Source organism: Rhineura floridana, chromosome 10 (assembly GCF_030035675.1).
Source record: "Rhineura floridana isolate rRhiFlo1 chromosome 10, rRhiFlo1.hap2, whole genome shotgun sequence".
Lineage (NCBI taxonomy): Eukaryota > Metazoa > Chordata > Lepidosauria > Squamata > Rhineuridae > Rhineura > Rhineura floridana.
In genome coordinates this window covers 77,910,514-77,927,580 of record NC_084489.1, presented here as the reverse complement: position 1 = coordinate 77,927,580, position 17,067 = coordinate 77,910,514, and the positions used below count along the sequence as shown (strand labels likewise).

Below are 17,067 nucleotides of genomic sequence, written 5' to 3'. Positions count from 1 at the left end.
TGAGGTGTTGCTACAGAGTAACATCCTGGGGTTTCAGACCTGGTTTTGCTTTGCACAGTAGCCATAACAAGATCCACACAGTGATATCTTGTTGGGGGTGGGGGGTCCCTAGAGGAAAGAGATTTCTGTCTAAAAACAGATGTCCAGACTGAAGCTTATCACATCCTGGAAAAGCTTTTTAAAGTGGGATGAATTTAGAACAATTAGCTTGCAGCGTGGATACACACTGAATCATCTGCACATCTGATTCAACACTTCCATTTTTGAATACACCAAACCTGAAAATATAGTTTTAGATTTATTTAAATTTAGATTAAACTACCTCTCATTGACTTTGGCCCCAAATATGTGACTGTGCACCTCTTCTCATATAGACCTTCCTGGGTGTTAAGGTCTGCAGGAAAGACCTTGCTGGGAGTCCCACCACCCTGTGAAGTTCATGTGGCAGTGGTGCATGGGAGGACCTTCTCTCTGTTGGACCTAGGTTGTGGAATGCCCTCCCTCCAAGATGTGTCTTATTGTATGTTTTGTTGGTCGGCCAAGACATACTTTTTTATATGAGTTTTGAGTTGGAAGATGAGTTCAGAATATCACTCTCTCTGCAGTGGGATTGGTGGTTTTGCCTGCTGTTTGATTGATATGGCCTACTTTATGGTTTAGTATTGTCATGCATTATGTGGCTTACTTGTTGTTTAAAGCTATATGTAACCCGCCTTGAGGCTGCATGGTGAAGGTCAAGCTATAAATGCCTATAAATATATGTTTAAAATGTCAGGGTGGTGTACGAAATAAAACCAAAAATGGTCATACCGCCATTGACTACAAAGGGAAAAGATTTGGCGGGATATATGTGCATAAGTCCCGACTGGATCTCTTGATTAACAATAACATCCACTCAAAGTAGCTTTAAAAGGCAGTGAAAAGAACAAATATGATTTGCAATAGCTTAAGGAAAAGCAAGAATAATTGCTGCTTCGCACAGTGAATAACAGGGCCCTCTCTATGATGGCACCCTCAATATGGAATGCCCTCCCCCTGAAATATGCCAGGAGCTAACATTTTTGACATTCTGGCACCAGGTTAAGGCCTGTCGTTTTGCCCAGGCATTTATGCAATATTAGTCCTCTATTAGGTTTTACACTGTAATTTTAAATTTGCATTTTATGCCCTCTTATTTAATTGGATGCGTTAACTGCTATTTCAAATACTGTAACCTGCCCTGAGATTTTTGGTTGTAAGGCAGGATAAAAAATATTCTGAAAAAGAAAACAAATAAGTTGCAGAATTCACTTCTGCAAGGTATGTTCGCGATTTTCAAATGAATTAGAACAGCTTTTTGGATGGCTAGCAGCCATAACAGCAAATTGAAATCTCTATGTTTGGAAGAAGAATATTTCTTTGAGCATTCTATGCATCTGCCAGAATGCAGAGGATTTGGCATGCCCACAAGCTAGATCCTGCATGTTCCAGTGAGTGTTCATGATGGTCTTGCTACAGGCTGATGTGGTTAGAAGTCAGCATAGTTTGGCTTTTTCCTGTGGCTGCCACTTGTTGATGTGGATGTGGCATTGAGCCTTATATCCCTTGCCACGTTTTCACTTAACTGCCCCATTTGTTTTAACCTGACTCAACCTCATCTCCCATCAAAACTCTCTGTGCCCTTCTCATTCTGCTATCCATCTTAAGGACCAGTTTACCCCATCTGCAGAATCATGTGATATAAAGCTGTTTCTGCACTTGGCTGCTGCAGCTACAGAAAGAGCATTGTAGGTTTAGATACTTCCTCGGGGTGGGGGACCTCTCTGCATTGTGATGATAGGATAATATGTGGGGGAGAAAGCTTAAAGGAGCTAATAAAAACACTCAGATCCAGAGCTTTATTTTCTCCATATTTAGAGGTACACAATTTTGTTGCTTGAGTTGGTTTATCTCACCTACCTGTTGTGAGATAAACCAGTCTGTCTCTCGCTCTGGTCATTTGTGAAAACAACAGAGGTGATATCTAACAAACTAAGTAATAGACTTTTGACATAAATGGGTCTAAGTTACTTAAACCTATTGATTTCAATGGATCTTCTCATATGACTAATATTAAATTTTACCCACAGAAAGCTGCCTTATACAAAGTCAGATTATTTGCCCATCTAGTTCAGCATTGTCAGTACTGACAAGCAGTGTCTCTCTACAGCAAGGGTAGCCATCTTGGTGCCCTCCAGATGTTGTTGGACTACAACTCCCTTATATACCCAGGAGGTCACTGTGGTCGGTGGGAGAGCTTCTCCTGAGAATTCCAAAGATCTCAGACTCGGAGCAGAGCTTGCAGTGCAGCTGCCCTTGTTCCATGGAACACGATTCCTACCGCAATACAACAGGTGCCCACTACTTGAACTTTCCGGAAACGATTGAAGACATTTTTGCTGTACATTGCCTTGAGACTATTAAGGCATTTAATAAATTGATGATGATGATGATTCCTCCCATATTCTTCAACCATTGGCCATGCTGGCTGGGGCTGATGGGAGCCGGGCTCCAACAGTGTCTGGAGGGCACCTTGTTGGCTATCCTTGCTCTGCTCTTTCTTGCAGAGGTCTCCCCCATCACATATAAGCACCTGTTTTTAATTGCAGATGCTTGAGATTGAACCTGGGGGCCCCTACATTCAAATAATTTGCTCTCTGCCACTGAGATTCCTCCTCCTATTGAAGATACAAGGAATTAGTTTTTTGGGGGGGGAAATCTGAATAAAATGCTGTGTGGTGCAATCTGCTTCTAAGTCTCAAATCTGATTACCTTTTGTCATTTTATTAAAATTAATTTTGATAAATAGTTAAGATGTGTTGATGTAAGCCACTGTATAGTTCATATACGTTGCTAGAGAACCAAATATATATTGGCTTTCCTATCATACATCTTAGAGCTCTGACACCTTCTACTGGCTGTGCTTCTGTCTGCAAACCATTATCGTTCATATTATCTCAGAGAGCTTCCCAGCAATTTGAGTGGAACCTTAAGGGTCCAGCCACCAACATTATCCAGAACAACACCTTTTATTGTGCTTGTTTTGCAAAGGGACGGTCTATTAATACCCTTGTTTTCAGCAGCAGATGTTCAAATTAGAGGCTTATTAGCAGAACTGAAAACAAAGCCTCTGGGCAATGTGTCCATCTTCTAGTTTGCTTTTTTTCCTTTCTGGTTATAATGTTGTGAAGCAAGTTCATGCTGCGCTATGGTGCCATCTGGTGGATTCTCTTATTTCTGCAACTTGGGCCGCTATCTTGCAGGTCCACAAAGTGATTCATAGAAAGTGTGCTGCTGTTCATAAAGCCAAATTCCAGTTGTGTTATGCTATATTATGCTTCTGAGTTGTGCAAAATCTACTAATTAGGCTCAAGAACAGGAATCCCTATGTAACTCTAAAGCTGGCATATTTCTGTATTTGATTACGTGAAAGACTGCGCCTCATTTATAAATTATTTCTTTTTATGGAAAGTCTTTCTACTGAAAGCTTTACAAAACGCCATCAGCTTTTTTCCCCATCATAATGGTATTATGAAAATTCCTGTTGCTAATTTTCTTTATCATGACAGGTTATCACTGTGTTCTTCTGTTATCCATATAAAATGCTAGTACAGAGGGTTGAGAACACTGATCCATTTCCCATTTTCCATCCATACTCTTGCAAGCATCTGAAAAACCAAATGACTCGATGCAAATTAACAAACTCATACACATGACCTGATTAAGTCTCCCTGTCTTTTAATGCATTATTTTTGTGTGGTTAGTCTATCTCAAATTAGTCAATATGAATGCAGCACTAGTAACAACAAACATTCTCATCATCACCATAAAATCATAGAACTGGAAGGGATCGAGGAGGTAATCTAATCCAACCCCTGCCCAATGCAGGATCTACAAGGTAGGATGCAACTACTAGAACACTGATGACACTGTTATGGAATTTGCTCCCAAAGGAACCAGTGATGGCTGTCAACCTGGGTGGCTTTAAAAGAGGATTAGACAAATTCATGGTGTCAATGAACAGCAGTTGCTATAAACTGCAGGAGGGCAGAGCGAGGATAAGGCTATCAAAGCTTACTAGCCATGATGTCTGTGCTCTGACTATGTCACTATATTCAGTGTGCTTCTGAATAACAGTTGCTGAACACCGCAGGAAGGGAGAGTGCTTTTGCACTCAGGTCCTGACTGTGGACTTCCCAGAGGCATCTGGCTGGCCATTGTGAGAGCAGGGTGCTGGACCAGATGGGCCACTGGCCTGAGCCCAGCAGCCTCTTCTTATGTTCTTACGTTCATCACTTAAATACCTCAAGCGAAAAAGAGCTCATCACCTCCTACACAATCTACTCCACAGTTGAGCAGTAGGAAGTTTATCCTAATGTTTAGATGAAACCTGCATCCCTACCGTCCCCCACCCCCCATTAGTCTCTGGAGCAACAGAGAACTACCCTGCGTCATCTTCCACGTGACAGCCCTTCAGATATTCCAAGTCAAATTAGCATCAATATTTTTTATGATTTCTATTATTAGCATCCCTCACCTTTAGTCCACACATAAGGATGGCTTGCACTCTCAAACCAAAATACAATAGCATTCAATAATAAATGAGATAACACCAGCTTAACATTTGTTATGCAACTGCACCATGCAGAACAAAAACACCCATATAATCAGTAAGTATAAAATAATGAATTGCATATCAAGCAGATAATTCCAGATGACAAAAGCATTTGAGGCCAGCCAGTGAGGTACTTCCAGGGTGCAAACTGAGCCCAAGAGATTTAGGCATGTTATCAAGCACTCTCGCATCCTTTGTCTTGTTTTTCTGTTTTAACAAGTTATCTTTTCTTTTTAGTTTGGTGAAGAGGCCACATTTTAGTTCTCTCTCATGAATTAAAGGTGCACATAAAGTCCACAGCAGACATCAAGTCCTCTTCTCTGCTTTCATTCATTGCTGAATTTATTATTACATTTCAGCACAGCTGAAAATACAGGATTATAACTAAATGTGGGGAGGAGGAGGAGGAGGAGGAGGAGAAATAATATACAAATAACTTGTTTATGTTCTTTGCATACAAACGGCTCCAGGTTCAATCCAGGGCATCTCCAGGTAGGGCTGAGATAGACTTCTGCCTGAAACTCTGGAAAGCTGCTGCCTGTGAGTGTAGATAAACCTTGTTACTAGATGGACCAATGGTCTGTCTCTGTAGAAAGCAGCTTTCCATGTGCCATTATATATTTATGACTCTGCTAATGAAGGAGCAAGGGAAGAATAATTAGGAAGAGGCATTTGGGCTAATTATTCAGAAGCATCATCATTTCCTTAATGAGGCATAATTATCAGTGTTAAAAATGAAATTGGAGCAGGAACAGTACCAGATCAAGGAATATGATGGAGACTCAATTTTGTGCAACAGATTTGCATATAAAAGTGCCCATCTCCTTACATTCATCTGGATGCATCCTCCAGGAGTTATACAGAGATGCATTTTCCTTGCAACCTTTTGCATGTTTTATTTGCTGCTATGCTTCTGGACAATTAAACTTGCAGTAGTACAGCTTAGATTCCGAATTGTTAGCTCCATGCTAGTTAAGGTTTGTGCAGAAATGATTTGGTAATAGTTCTCTGCAGACCAGTTTATATCAGTCTGGTCTGGATATTTTTTGTGTTCTCCCAGAAATTACTGTCAGAGACTACTTCCTCCAGGTGATGAGCTAATTCATGTGCTTGAATAATACCACATCTCACAAATCAGACATTGCTGACAAAATCCATCTAAACTCAATAGGCAACCCACCCCCATGTCTAAACATATGAATTACCAATTATTCCTGCAGCAACTGAATGCTAGAACATTGAGCTGAAGTTAACAGTGGTCCCTCTCAACATGTGGCATCCCCACTCCATTGCTGGGAATCCAAGAAAACCAGGTCACCTGCAAAATCTCTATGACCTTTAATACTAGTTTCCTTCTAAGTGGTTTGTTTTATCATATGGATACTTTCAGCTTCTTGCCTTCTCTTTCGGTGGGTAAAAAATAGCTTCTAGCAGCTAAGTCAGAAACTGATTTAGAGAAGTCACAAGAGAAACATGATGCCACCATTGCTTATCAGAAGCGGAATCTTATCTCTGTCAAAGGAACACTTCTGGGATGCCTAAGATGCCTACACTGCAAAACTTACAACCCTGATCAATGTTTCTGTGTCATCCAGACTGGATTACTGTAACTCCTCATTGTTCTTGCCAGATTTTTAAATCACTTCCAGAATTTTACAACAATGAGTAGAAGCTGCCAGCACAGCATCCCCAGTGTTTAAGCACTGGCTTCTGCCGGGATTTGTGCTTTAGAAGTTACATAGCATGCTTATACATGCTTTAGAACGCTGGGCAGCATACTGTTTGAGGGCACCTCGGCCGATGCATCCGTGCAATCATGAAATAAGCAAGAACAACCTCAAAACCACTCTCTGATCCTTGAAGAACTTGCATTAAAAAAAATGCTATGGTCTAAAATTCCCTTTTACCTCTGAAAGACTGTCCTTCCAGTGCAACAATTCCATGGCTGACTTTGCCCATTTCCTAGTCTTCATCAAGACTATTAGGAGGAATTTGTAACGTAAGTGATATATTGACAAAAGTGTGTATTTTTCATCAGACAACACAAAAAAAACACTTGTTTTAACCATCCTTGTCAATAGTAGTAACATTTATATTTACATATCATCCTGCAATATTTTACAGTTCAAAGCAGCCCTTTCTTCAAAAGGGCTTAATAATGTGAGCCTACACCAAGAGTTTGTGCAGGCTGGTTCTACGCAGGTGCGCTCAGAAGTAAGCTCCGCTGAATTCAGTGGGACTTACTCCCAAATAGGTGTGCGAAGGATTGCAGCCTTAGAGTCTTTCCATAGCCATATTCAAAACAGCAACCAATGAGTGAAGCCATTGGGTTCTGCTTTTTTAAAAAGCTTTTCTACTCAAACTCTGAAGTGGACTGAAGCATCTGGTAGAGATTCTGCCGTCTGCTCCAGGAATGAGTAGAAACAGAAAGCAGGGCCAGCCATTTGGTAGAGTGAGGTAGGCCAACTGAAGCGTCAGATGCAGCTGGATTAGGGAGTGGTGATGAGGTGTTGGGGCTCCCCCAGATGACCTGTTTATTGAGCATTTGTTCTTATTTGCCTGAACAAAAGCTTATGTGGAGGTTATAGGATGTCCATTCTGTATTGATCATTTGTTCTGATTTGTTTGCATGGATTTGTTTGCATTGTTACACAGCAATGGCCATTCATCTTGATTTGTTTGTGCAGGTGTTTTATGCTTTGCCATTAATTGATCATTATCCCACACTTTTTAGTGCATTTCACTGGCCACAAAAAGTCTATTTTTTAAAAAGTGCATTTGTTGCAATACAACACTTCAGTCTACTTTAATTGCTCAAACTTAAATTTCTGGTATACTGTAGAATCCCTCCCACACCATAGTGACAGCCTGGGGATGATATTGAAATTCATGTGTGGTGGAGGCCACTATCCTGTCAGCAGTGTTTAAGAAAGAATTAACTGCCAGTCCAGTGGGCTTCTGTCCATGGAATGAGAGTGAATAATATCTTTGCCTAAGAACATAAGAACAGCCCACTGGATCAGGCCCCTGGCCCATCTAGTCCAGCATCCTGTTCTTACAGTGGCCAACCAGATGCCCATGGGAAGCCCACAAGCAGGATCTGACCGCAAGAGTACTCTCCCCTCCTGCGGCTACTGGTAACTGGTTTTCAGTAGCATACTGCGTCTGACTATGGTGGCAGAGCACAGCCATCATAGCTAGTAGCCATTGGTAGAATTTGTCTAATCTTCTTTGAAAGCCATCCAAGCTGATGGCCATCACTGACTCTGGAGGGAGAAAATTCCATAGTTTAACTATGTGCACAAAATGCCTTGGACTGCCCCTGAGAAAAAGATCTAGTAGGCCTAGGCCTCTGCTTATATCTTCCAAGGCCTCTCTGGAGCATCACTGTGTGCTAGGCCGGTTCTAAAGGGCGACCAGGTGGGGCACTGGCCTGACGGCCCCTGGAGCTACAGGGGGCCCCTCAGCTGCCCCTCCACTCCCCTTCCGCAATCCACGCCCCCCATGCCCTCCTACACCCCCCACCTACCTGTCTGCTGTCTTTTACCATTGCCCTTAACGAAGATGGCGGCTGTGGTTTCCCTAAGGTACTGAAGCCCCTGCCGCCATCTTAGTTGATGGCAGAGATGCGCATGCATAGCACACACGTGTGCCATCAACAAAGATGGCAGCGGAGACGTCATCCCCTTAGGGAAACTGTGGCTACCATCTTCGTTAAGGGCAATGGTAAAAGACAGCAGACAGGTAGGTGGGGGGCATGGGGGGCGTGTGCGCACACACACACACACACACACGCTGGGGCCCAGGGCAAGCTGATGCCCAAGGGCCCCGGCGTTCCTGGAGCCGGCCCTGACTGTGTGGTGATATTGTCACCCACTTTGTATGTTGGAAGCCCTTAGAACAGCGGAAGGAACCTTAGAGTGGCCTCTAGAAGATCCTTCAGAAAAATAGAGATGTTCCCACCACCACATGTGGCAGAGGCCTCCAGACCTAAGAGGTGGCTATAGTGCAGCTGAGGGCATAACTGCCCATGCTGCAGCCACCACTCAGGTATTTCTGGAATGGGCCGAGGAGCCGTTAGAAAGCACAGAGTTCTGGTTCCGCTCTATGAATTCTTCCAATCTGTTTCTCTGGCCTCGATTCCTGTTGGGTGGAACTTCATCCCATCCTCCATGGAATCCTTCACAAGATTGTGTCCCATTTGTATGAGGTGACTGTAAAAAAAGTTAAGCATTCAAGTTTGTGCTAAGATAGCATGACAATCTAAAAAATGTTCAGCTCTTCTGTCAATAGAACTTCCTCAGTACATCTGTTTAAAAGCTGTGTCAAAACCTGCCCTTATGTAGAATATTAGCATGTCACAGAGAAGGGTAGTCTGCTATTATGAGAGGTAACTTAAGATCAGAAAGAGCAATATAACAGAGCTACTCTGCAAGTGCCACAGCTGAGCAGGACCTTCATTATCTGAGGCAATATGCCTCCAAGGACCAGTTGTTAGGAGTGACAAGTGCGGAGAGCATTGTTGCACTCAAGTCCTGTTTGTGGGCTTCCCATCAGCATCTGGTTGGAAAATAATGCTGACTAGATGGGCCTTTGGTCTGGGGCAGCAGGACTCTTATGCTCTTGCAAACCTGAGTCATGTCTCAAATATATAGGCAATATTATCTTTTTTACAAACTAATTATTGTGCATTTTGTATTGGAGTTCTACAGGGAGGATCCCATCCTGTCAGGGAATTTTCCCCCTAATTATGAAGCTCTGCTAGAATTTTGTAGGGCATTATCTGATTCCCAGCTTCAGAGTCTGTGAGGGTTTTTATTATTATTATTATTATTATTATTTTTATTATTATTATTATTATTATTATTATTATTATTATTATTATTATTATCTGTTCCCAGTGTCTTTTATTTTTTCTTTCACTTGGGAAGTGTTTCTCATCCTGTTATCTGTCTCCTTTTCTCATTTGCAAGTGCTGAAGTAAACAAGTCATGTATTTTTTTAACAAAGCCTTTTCCTTCTGTCAAAGAGTCTTGGTGAATTCTGGAACCTTATGTGCTCTTTCACCACTCACCAGCCACCTTGCTGCCATTACAGAGGTCAGAGAGTGACACCTGACCTGTCCTAGCCTATTGGTGCAAGGCTATTCCTTGGTTCATGCAAAATGTTTCCCTACAGTGCCCTCTCTTTGAAGGACTGTTATGTCCAAGTTCAGTGTAAAGATAAAGAAAGGGGAGAGCAGGACCCTTTAAGTTGCCTCATAACTTGAGTTGGCAACACCAGGGCAGCAAACTGAGCAGACACACAGCTCACCTGGTCATAGTCTTCTCCTCTATGGTGGCATTTGTGTTCTATTTAAATAAAATTTGCACATGCACATTTTGTGCAAATCAGTGTCTTTTTTTGTCTTCTTTTTTGTTTTTGTTTTTCAATGGGTAAGTGACCACCGTAACTCAAACACAGAGATCTTTCTCCTACCTCCTAATTATTAGCTCTTTTAAGCCATTCTGGGCCATTAACCAGCAATATACTTAACAAAAGGAAATGGTCATTCAGCCACTGTAACCATTTGTATCTCAAACAGAACGTTATGACTCTCTCCTTCCCTGTTAATTAATATTCACTGCAAAAATTAAGAAAGTAAACTCTTGACAGATTTTTGCACACACTGACTTCCATAGAGAAGTTAGTGATCTTTTCAGTGAAAATAATATCTGAAGCTCACACCTTTTGCATAGTGACAAGAGTAATTAGACTCAAAATACCATGGCAGAAATGAAGTGAATGGAATGCAGATTGATTAAACGAATCCTTGCTGTGTTCGTTAAACAAGGAGAATAATAAATTATCTGGGACATAAGAGAAATGGGTGAGGTTGTTGGAAACGTTTGTCTGAAGACCACATCCCATTGCTTACCTGCCAATGTTCTACAAATAAGGCCACAAGGGAAAGCTCAAAGGAAAAATAGAAACATGGATTTTTGAGCTAAATTGGATCCTTTGAAAATACGCTGTTGGAAGTGGGGCAAGAGCAACTCCTGTTTTATTCTTTTGTTTATGTTCCAGAAGGGAGATAGAGTTAGGGTCCTCCAGATGGCTAGGCTTGCCTACCTTTACCTGGGATGCTCTGACTGACTGACTTCCCTTGTTAGACTGATATGCTTAGAGAAGCTTATCTGCCCCTCCACCTTCCGCCCTTTCCTTTCTTCTCTTCTTCGACTGTCCGAGAGAGAGGAGACACCTTTATCTTTGCTTTCTCTCCTGAGCCATGAGGACAACTCCCACGTCTGGGCCTTGTGCCTCCAACTTAGTTAGTTAGAACTAGGTATGCCTTTCCTATCTACTATGTATCTCTATAAATAAAGTAGCTTTTCTTATTTTACTAAGTCTTAAGTCTCAGTGATCTCAATGCAGGGTAAACTCCTGCCACTTAGGTAAACGCACACACTGGCACACACTCAGCTCAGACCATTGATGATCTCTGCTCTTTTATATAAATTTATGTAACAGAAATTTGTTAGGCTGCAGCTGCCATCATCCCCAGCCAGTTTGGCCCATGATCAGGGATAATTGAAATTGTAGTCCAGAAACATCTGGAGGGCACCATGTTGACTGTTCTTGACTATAGGTTTCTGAGACCCAGAAGATGTTATGGTAAGGATCTTAAGATGATTTTAAAAATTCTGGTCATTTAACTAACAATTGGACTGGAGCAGAGGCTCCATTGAGGAAGGAGCTGCAGCTTGTCAGTGACACAGAGGATGGATGTCCGAGTTAATTCATGACTAAACAAGGACTTAGACTCAAGTACTCCTGACGGAAAATGTAGGAAAATCATGTAGTGTGCCTGGCATTGAAAACATTGTACAAATATGTGATCCCACCCCACCCCCAACCCTCAAACATTATAGAAAGCAGTGCAGAGGGTGTCTCCTTAGCCCAGGGTTGGGGAACCTTTTGCCCTTCAAATGTTGTTGGACTCCAGCTCCCAACAGCTGCGGCCAGAATGGCCCTAGGCTCCCTATCCTTGCCATAGCCATTCAGATAGGCAATAGTCTTCTACTGGAATGATAGGTGTTGGAATGATAGAGCCACAATTTATGTGCTCTACACACCAATCCCAACATCAGCTTGGTCACATAGCTTTTGCAGGTGCTTATAGTGCTTGAAAAATGGGATGTAGTGGGCCAGAAGCAACATGAACAATGGTGTGTATCGAGAGCAACAATGGTTTTCCTACCGACTTTCAATTCTGCTGAAACCTTTTTTTCTGCCTCCAGCCTTTCCAGATTGCCTAATCATATGGGGAGGGGATTGCTCTAGTTTTTTTAAAAAAATAAGACCAATAAACCATTGTTACCTGCAGTGCTACTGAGCCGCCATTGTAAAATGCATGACTTGGTGATGTGTTCTTCAGCTGAATGCTACAATATGACATTTCACTCTCACCCATTGTTGTTTGCAAAGTCGCTGTAGGCTTTGGAAGCAAACCAGAAATATTCCGCAGACTTGCTTCATCCACAAGCATCAGAAGTTAACCGGAAAGTAGTTCAATAGCTAGAATTATTTTTCATCTTTAAAAATAGATTACAGGGAGTGAGGAGGAGAGAGAGAGAGGGCACATTTTAATAGCAGCAGAACTTGTATATGGCAGGAATAGGGGGATCATTCATCCGTGTTATGTTACCCCTTATCAGTTATCAAAGCAGGTTTGTGCTTCAGGTTCTTCTTGTAATAGAATCTCACCTCCTGAAGGATGATGCAGTGAATGGAACTGACAGGGCCTGTCTGTTATATGCTCTGGATGATTGCTTATAATTGGGACGGCGGGTCCTTGGTGCTGCAGTTTGTTCCCTGAAGCATTAGTTACAGTCTGAACTCTTAAGTAAAGTGTACAATCTGTTGATTTGGAAATGGGTAGGAAATGGGGGAATAGGAGTATTTAGGTGCTTTTCTTTGTAACATTTTCTGAGCCTTTCTCAGCCAAGGTGAAAAGACATGCTCAAATATTTTTTTATTAAGCAAGGAAAGGTCACCAGCTTGTTCCAAAAGCCTGTTGAAGAAATTGTTGTTGTTCTTTGCTCCTTTCTCGTGTGTGTTAGCAAGTCTTCTCAGTAGACACATGTTTTACATACACATGTTAGACATTGGCAATGGTACATCTTGGCAGATTTACCCAGTAACTTACACTCACACAGGTCTTAGAAATTAATAGCCGTATTTATTAAGCACACACAGAGAGAATAAAAATATACACGCTTAACACTTCAATGGGAAATAGCTCAGCAACAATATGCATTTCTTTGGTTTGGCAGAATTAGTCTAACCACGACTAAACACACACACACGCACAAAGGAACAAGGGAGAAGAAGATATGGAGGGTTTAGTTCACCACAGTTTAGGAAGGCTCCCTAGCCCGCTCTCTCTCTCTGACTCTCTCGCACACTCTCTGGGCTCACTTTGCAGACTAGGCCTCAGTAATGTGCGGCTGGGCAGGAAGGACCAGAGGGTGGCTTCTAAGCAGTGAGAGACAGGAAAAGGGAACAGACGTGGAGGCTACAATTTGTAGAGAAAGTACGTCTGTAAGACAGGATAGAGAGCACGATATACTTTTCCCAGCCCTGGTGGGCAATCCTGAAGACATAGGAAGGGGTATGTTAAAATTTCTGGCCCAGCCAGGAAACCAGTGAAGACAGCAAGCAAGGAGGGATCCTTGACGATGGCTTCTTGGATCTCTGTTTCAGCTTGCAGGAACAGTAATTGAACCCTTAAAATGGCTTTTGAGGCAGCTGTGGCAAGTAGGAACCTCTGTTTCAGCAGGCAGCTATCCAAAGAAGCAGGAACCAGAGGTAATGATGAGTCATAACAGTGGAACCAGATCCAAAAAGGGATATCATGGGCATACATCATATGATTCTAAACAGCAGCAGAGCAAATTTTGGGGTGTCTCCCACGATGCTGGGTGGGTGCTTTATAGGTGGTTTTAATGAACATAAATTGAGATCTGTATGTTTACAACAAATTGGCCAAAGCAGGAAGGACTATGGTAAACCCAACAATGTTTCGCGAAGTCATGAGGTCTGTGTGGTGGGTACTTATGGGAACTGGGGGTGGCTTTCACATCTACAAGGCTACTTTTCTGACACATCCATTTCATTCTCTCCCCATAACACTATCTTCATACTGATTGTGGAGAGCAGTTTTTAATTTGATGTATAATCTAGCATTGCATACAGTAATCAGTGAAGATTACAAAGCAAACAAACAAACAAATCCTCCCACTTGTAGTGTCTCTGGCAACATGAGCAGCTATTGCAGTTGTAATGTGTAAATGGTGTCACTTAACTGCCCTTCTAGGATTAGAGTCTTATTCCTCTCTGTTTGGATGAGGTGACTAATTCTAGTAAGAGTTGCTTTAAACAAAACGGGCAATGAAGTGGGAGGGGTATGTTTATTTATTTATTGCATTTATATCCCACCTTTTCACCAAAGAGCTTAAGGTGGCATACATGGTTCTCCCCCTCCCCATTTAATCACCACAACAACCCTGTCAGGTAGGTTAGGCTGAGAGGCAGTGACTGGCCCAAGGTCACCCAGTGAGCTTCATGGCTGAGTGGGGATTCAAACCCTGGTCTCCCAGGTCCTAGTCCAACACTCTAACCACTACACCACACTGGCTCTTCAAAAAACTAAGATCAGACATACATCCTATCTGTCTGTCTGTCTGTCACATTTATATCCCACTTGGGACTTCACCTGAATGTTCTTGAAGGCATAAGGCCAGAGGCAACAAAAATCAGCAACCTTGGGGGGTACCTTCACTTCTCTTAAACACTGCTTACAGTCACCAACTGTTCTACATGAACACAACTTACAGCACTATTCTTCAACCTTGGGTCCTTGGCCAGTGGCCAAGCTGGCTGGGATTGATGGGAGTTGTAGTCTGACAACATCTGGGGACCCAAGGTTGAAGAACAGTGACTTAGAGGTGGGCACATGAATTGAGATTGCTAGCATCAGTTGCTACAGAGTGGGCCATCACAGAGCATTATGTCTTATTGTCTCTGTTCTTTCTCATTCAGTTCAATGCAAAGACATTCTGCCTGTCACTAGTTTATATAGAGACCAAGCTAGATCCAGTGTTAACCTCCTAACTGTTAGAGCCATACAACAATGGAATCAATTACCTAGAGAGGTAGTGGGCTCTCCTACACTGGAGACATTCAGGAGGCAGCTGGACAGCCATCTGTCCCTCCTCCGGGTTCCAACTCACAGGGAGGCCCGGAGGGTGATGACAAGATCTAGGGCCTTCTCAGTGGTGGCCCCCGAACTATGGAACAGTCTCCCTGAGGAAGTACGCCTGGCGCCGACTCTGCTCTCCTTCTGGCGCCAGGTCAAAACCTTCCTATTCTCTGAAGCATTTTAAGTTACACTGATTTAATTTTAAAAATGTTTATTGTATTGGATTGTTGATTGTATTTTAGTATTATTTTGTTATTCATTGTATTTTTATGCTATTTTATGTTCACCGCCCAGAGAGCTATTGCTAGTCGGGCGGTATATAAATTTAATAAATAAATAAATAATAAATAAATAAATCTGTCGGGAATGCTTTGATTTGGATCCAGCATTGCACAGGGGGTTGGACTTGATGGCCTTATAAGACCCTTCCAACTGTACTATTCTATGATTCTATGTCAATCGTGGGTTTGTGTCTGTTTTCCATGTCTAAATCCTGTATGCTACACCCATTGGTGATTCTATTGTAAAACAAAATGAAGTTATTGCTTGGGAAAAGTAGACAGAAAAGGGTTGTGTTTTAAGGGAAATGTGACAAATTGGTATTCATAGTACAGTCGTTCACACCCAAGCCACCAGTTTGCATAGCAGCTTCAAAAGAAGCTGAAGAGGTGCTGAAATGCCTTACCACGACAGTCTCTGTCTCTCTGCTTGTCTCTCTCATACACACACACACACACGCATAGAGACCAGTCCTAACAAACAGCAAAGAAGGAAACACCATAGGAACATAAGGAGCTGCCTATAAGACCATTGTCTACACTGACTGGCAGCAGCTCTCCAAGTTTTTTCAGGCAGGAGTTTTTCCCCAGCTCTACCTGGAGATGAAGGGGGTTGAACCTGGGACCTTCTGCATGCAAAGCAAATGCTCTGTCACTGTGTTACAGCTATCCACCATCTTATCAGTGGCAGCTGATGCAAAAGAGTAAGACTTTTGGTTAACTAGATGTCATCTTCAAACTATGCAATTTTCATAATTTTATTATTCTGTTAAATCTGATCATGGTCTTCCCGATTACTTTTTGAAATTATCTGTTGATGTGATGAAGAAGGCATCTACTGCTCTGGGATTCCGAACGATGCCCACAACATATTTAGAGGAGAGACACACTGGAATAACTATAAATTGTCATTTATGCGCTTGTGGCCAGGGAGAGGTAGCATATATTGTTCTCTATGTACTATAATGATCCCTGTATAACTCCCCTAGGGAATTTTTGAAAGCAGATTCTTCAGACAATTTCCTTTCTGAACAGAGAAAACCTGTTATTTACTGATCGATATTAATATAAAATAGAATCAAACAAATGAAGAAAACTCAGCAAAACTGGCCAGGATCCAAAGAACTATGCAGCCAGTTTCACATGCCCAAAGGGGGTTGGTTAGATTTATGTTTCCCAAGCACCCTCTCTGTTCTCCTTCCCTCCCCCTTCCTAACATAACAGACCTTGCTGCATTGTAAAAAAAAAGACCTACTGAACACATAAAAGCTCTTGGACAAAGAGTAACATTTTGGGACCTGGCTATTGTGAAATTTGATCTTGGGGTGATGCAACTTAACCAAAAGTGCTCTGGAATCCTAAAATTCTTACTTTTCCCTTTCCCCCCTTTATTTGCAGGGAACCTCAAAATTTGTATCCTCCCGAAGTTAGTAACACAAAGCTTCAGTATGCAGGATGGGGACCAAATGGCCAACAGCTGGTAAGGAAACCTTTTGCAAGTGATCGCCTTTTTTGTCACAAATGCACAATCACAGATATGAATAACAACTGTCCAACAGGGAGTCTACTGCGTTTTGTTAGGCTATGGTGAAATCAGTGGCGGCTGGTGCCCATTGGGACTGGTAGGTGGGGAGCCCAGGAGTAGGTGGGGCCAGAGCCAGCAACAGGCAGAGCCAATGAATTTGTCCTCCTCCGCCGGCGCCTCCCTGCTGCTTTCTGCAGGGGCAATACTGAGCCTTAAGGAGAAGGAAGATGAGAGGCAGTGCCACCCCGTGCCCTATTTTTCAGTAGACAGGGTGAGGATGGTGGGGCAGAACCCCATTTGCCCTAATGGACTAGGCTGCACTGAGTAAACTGAGTTCTGTGCACGTCAACTCAACTCAGAGTTCTTGGGTTTGCATTTCTCTCCTATT

At 42.5% G+C, this 17,067-nt stretch overlaps 1 protein-coding gene across 9 annotated transcripts in view; it reads left to right on the top strand.

The window, feature by feature from the left end:
- The window catches only part of DPP6 (dipeptidyl peptidase like 6), a 717,188-nt gene that overhangs the window by 579,749 nt on the left and 120,372 nt on the right, over positions 1-17,067 (top strand). For all 9 annotated transcript variants that reach the window (XM_061587127.1, XM_061587128.1, XM_061587125.1 and 6 more), the window contains exon 7: positions 16,553-16,634. In XM_061587127.1, coding sequence (XP_061443111.1) covers positions 16,553-16,634 — 82 coding nt within the window. The remainder of the gene's footprint in view (positions 1-16,552; positions 16,635-17,067) is intronic.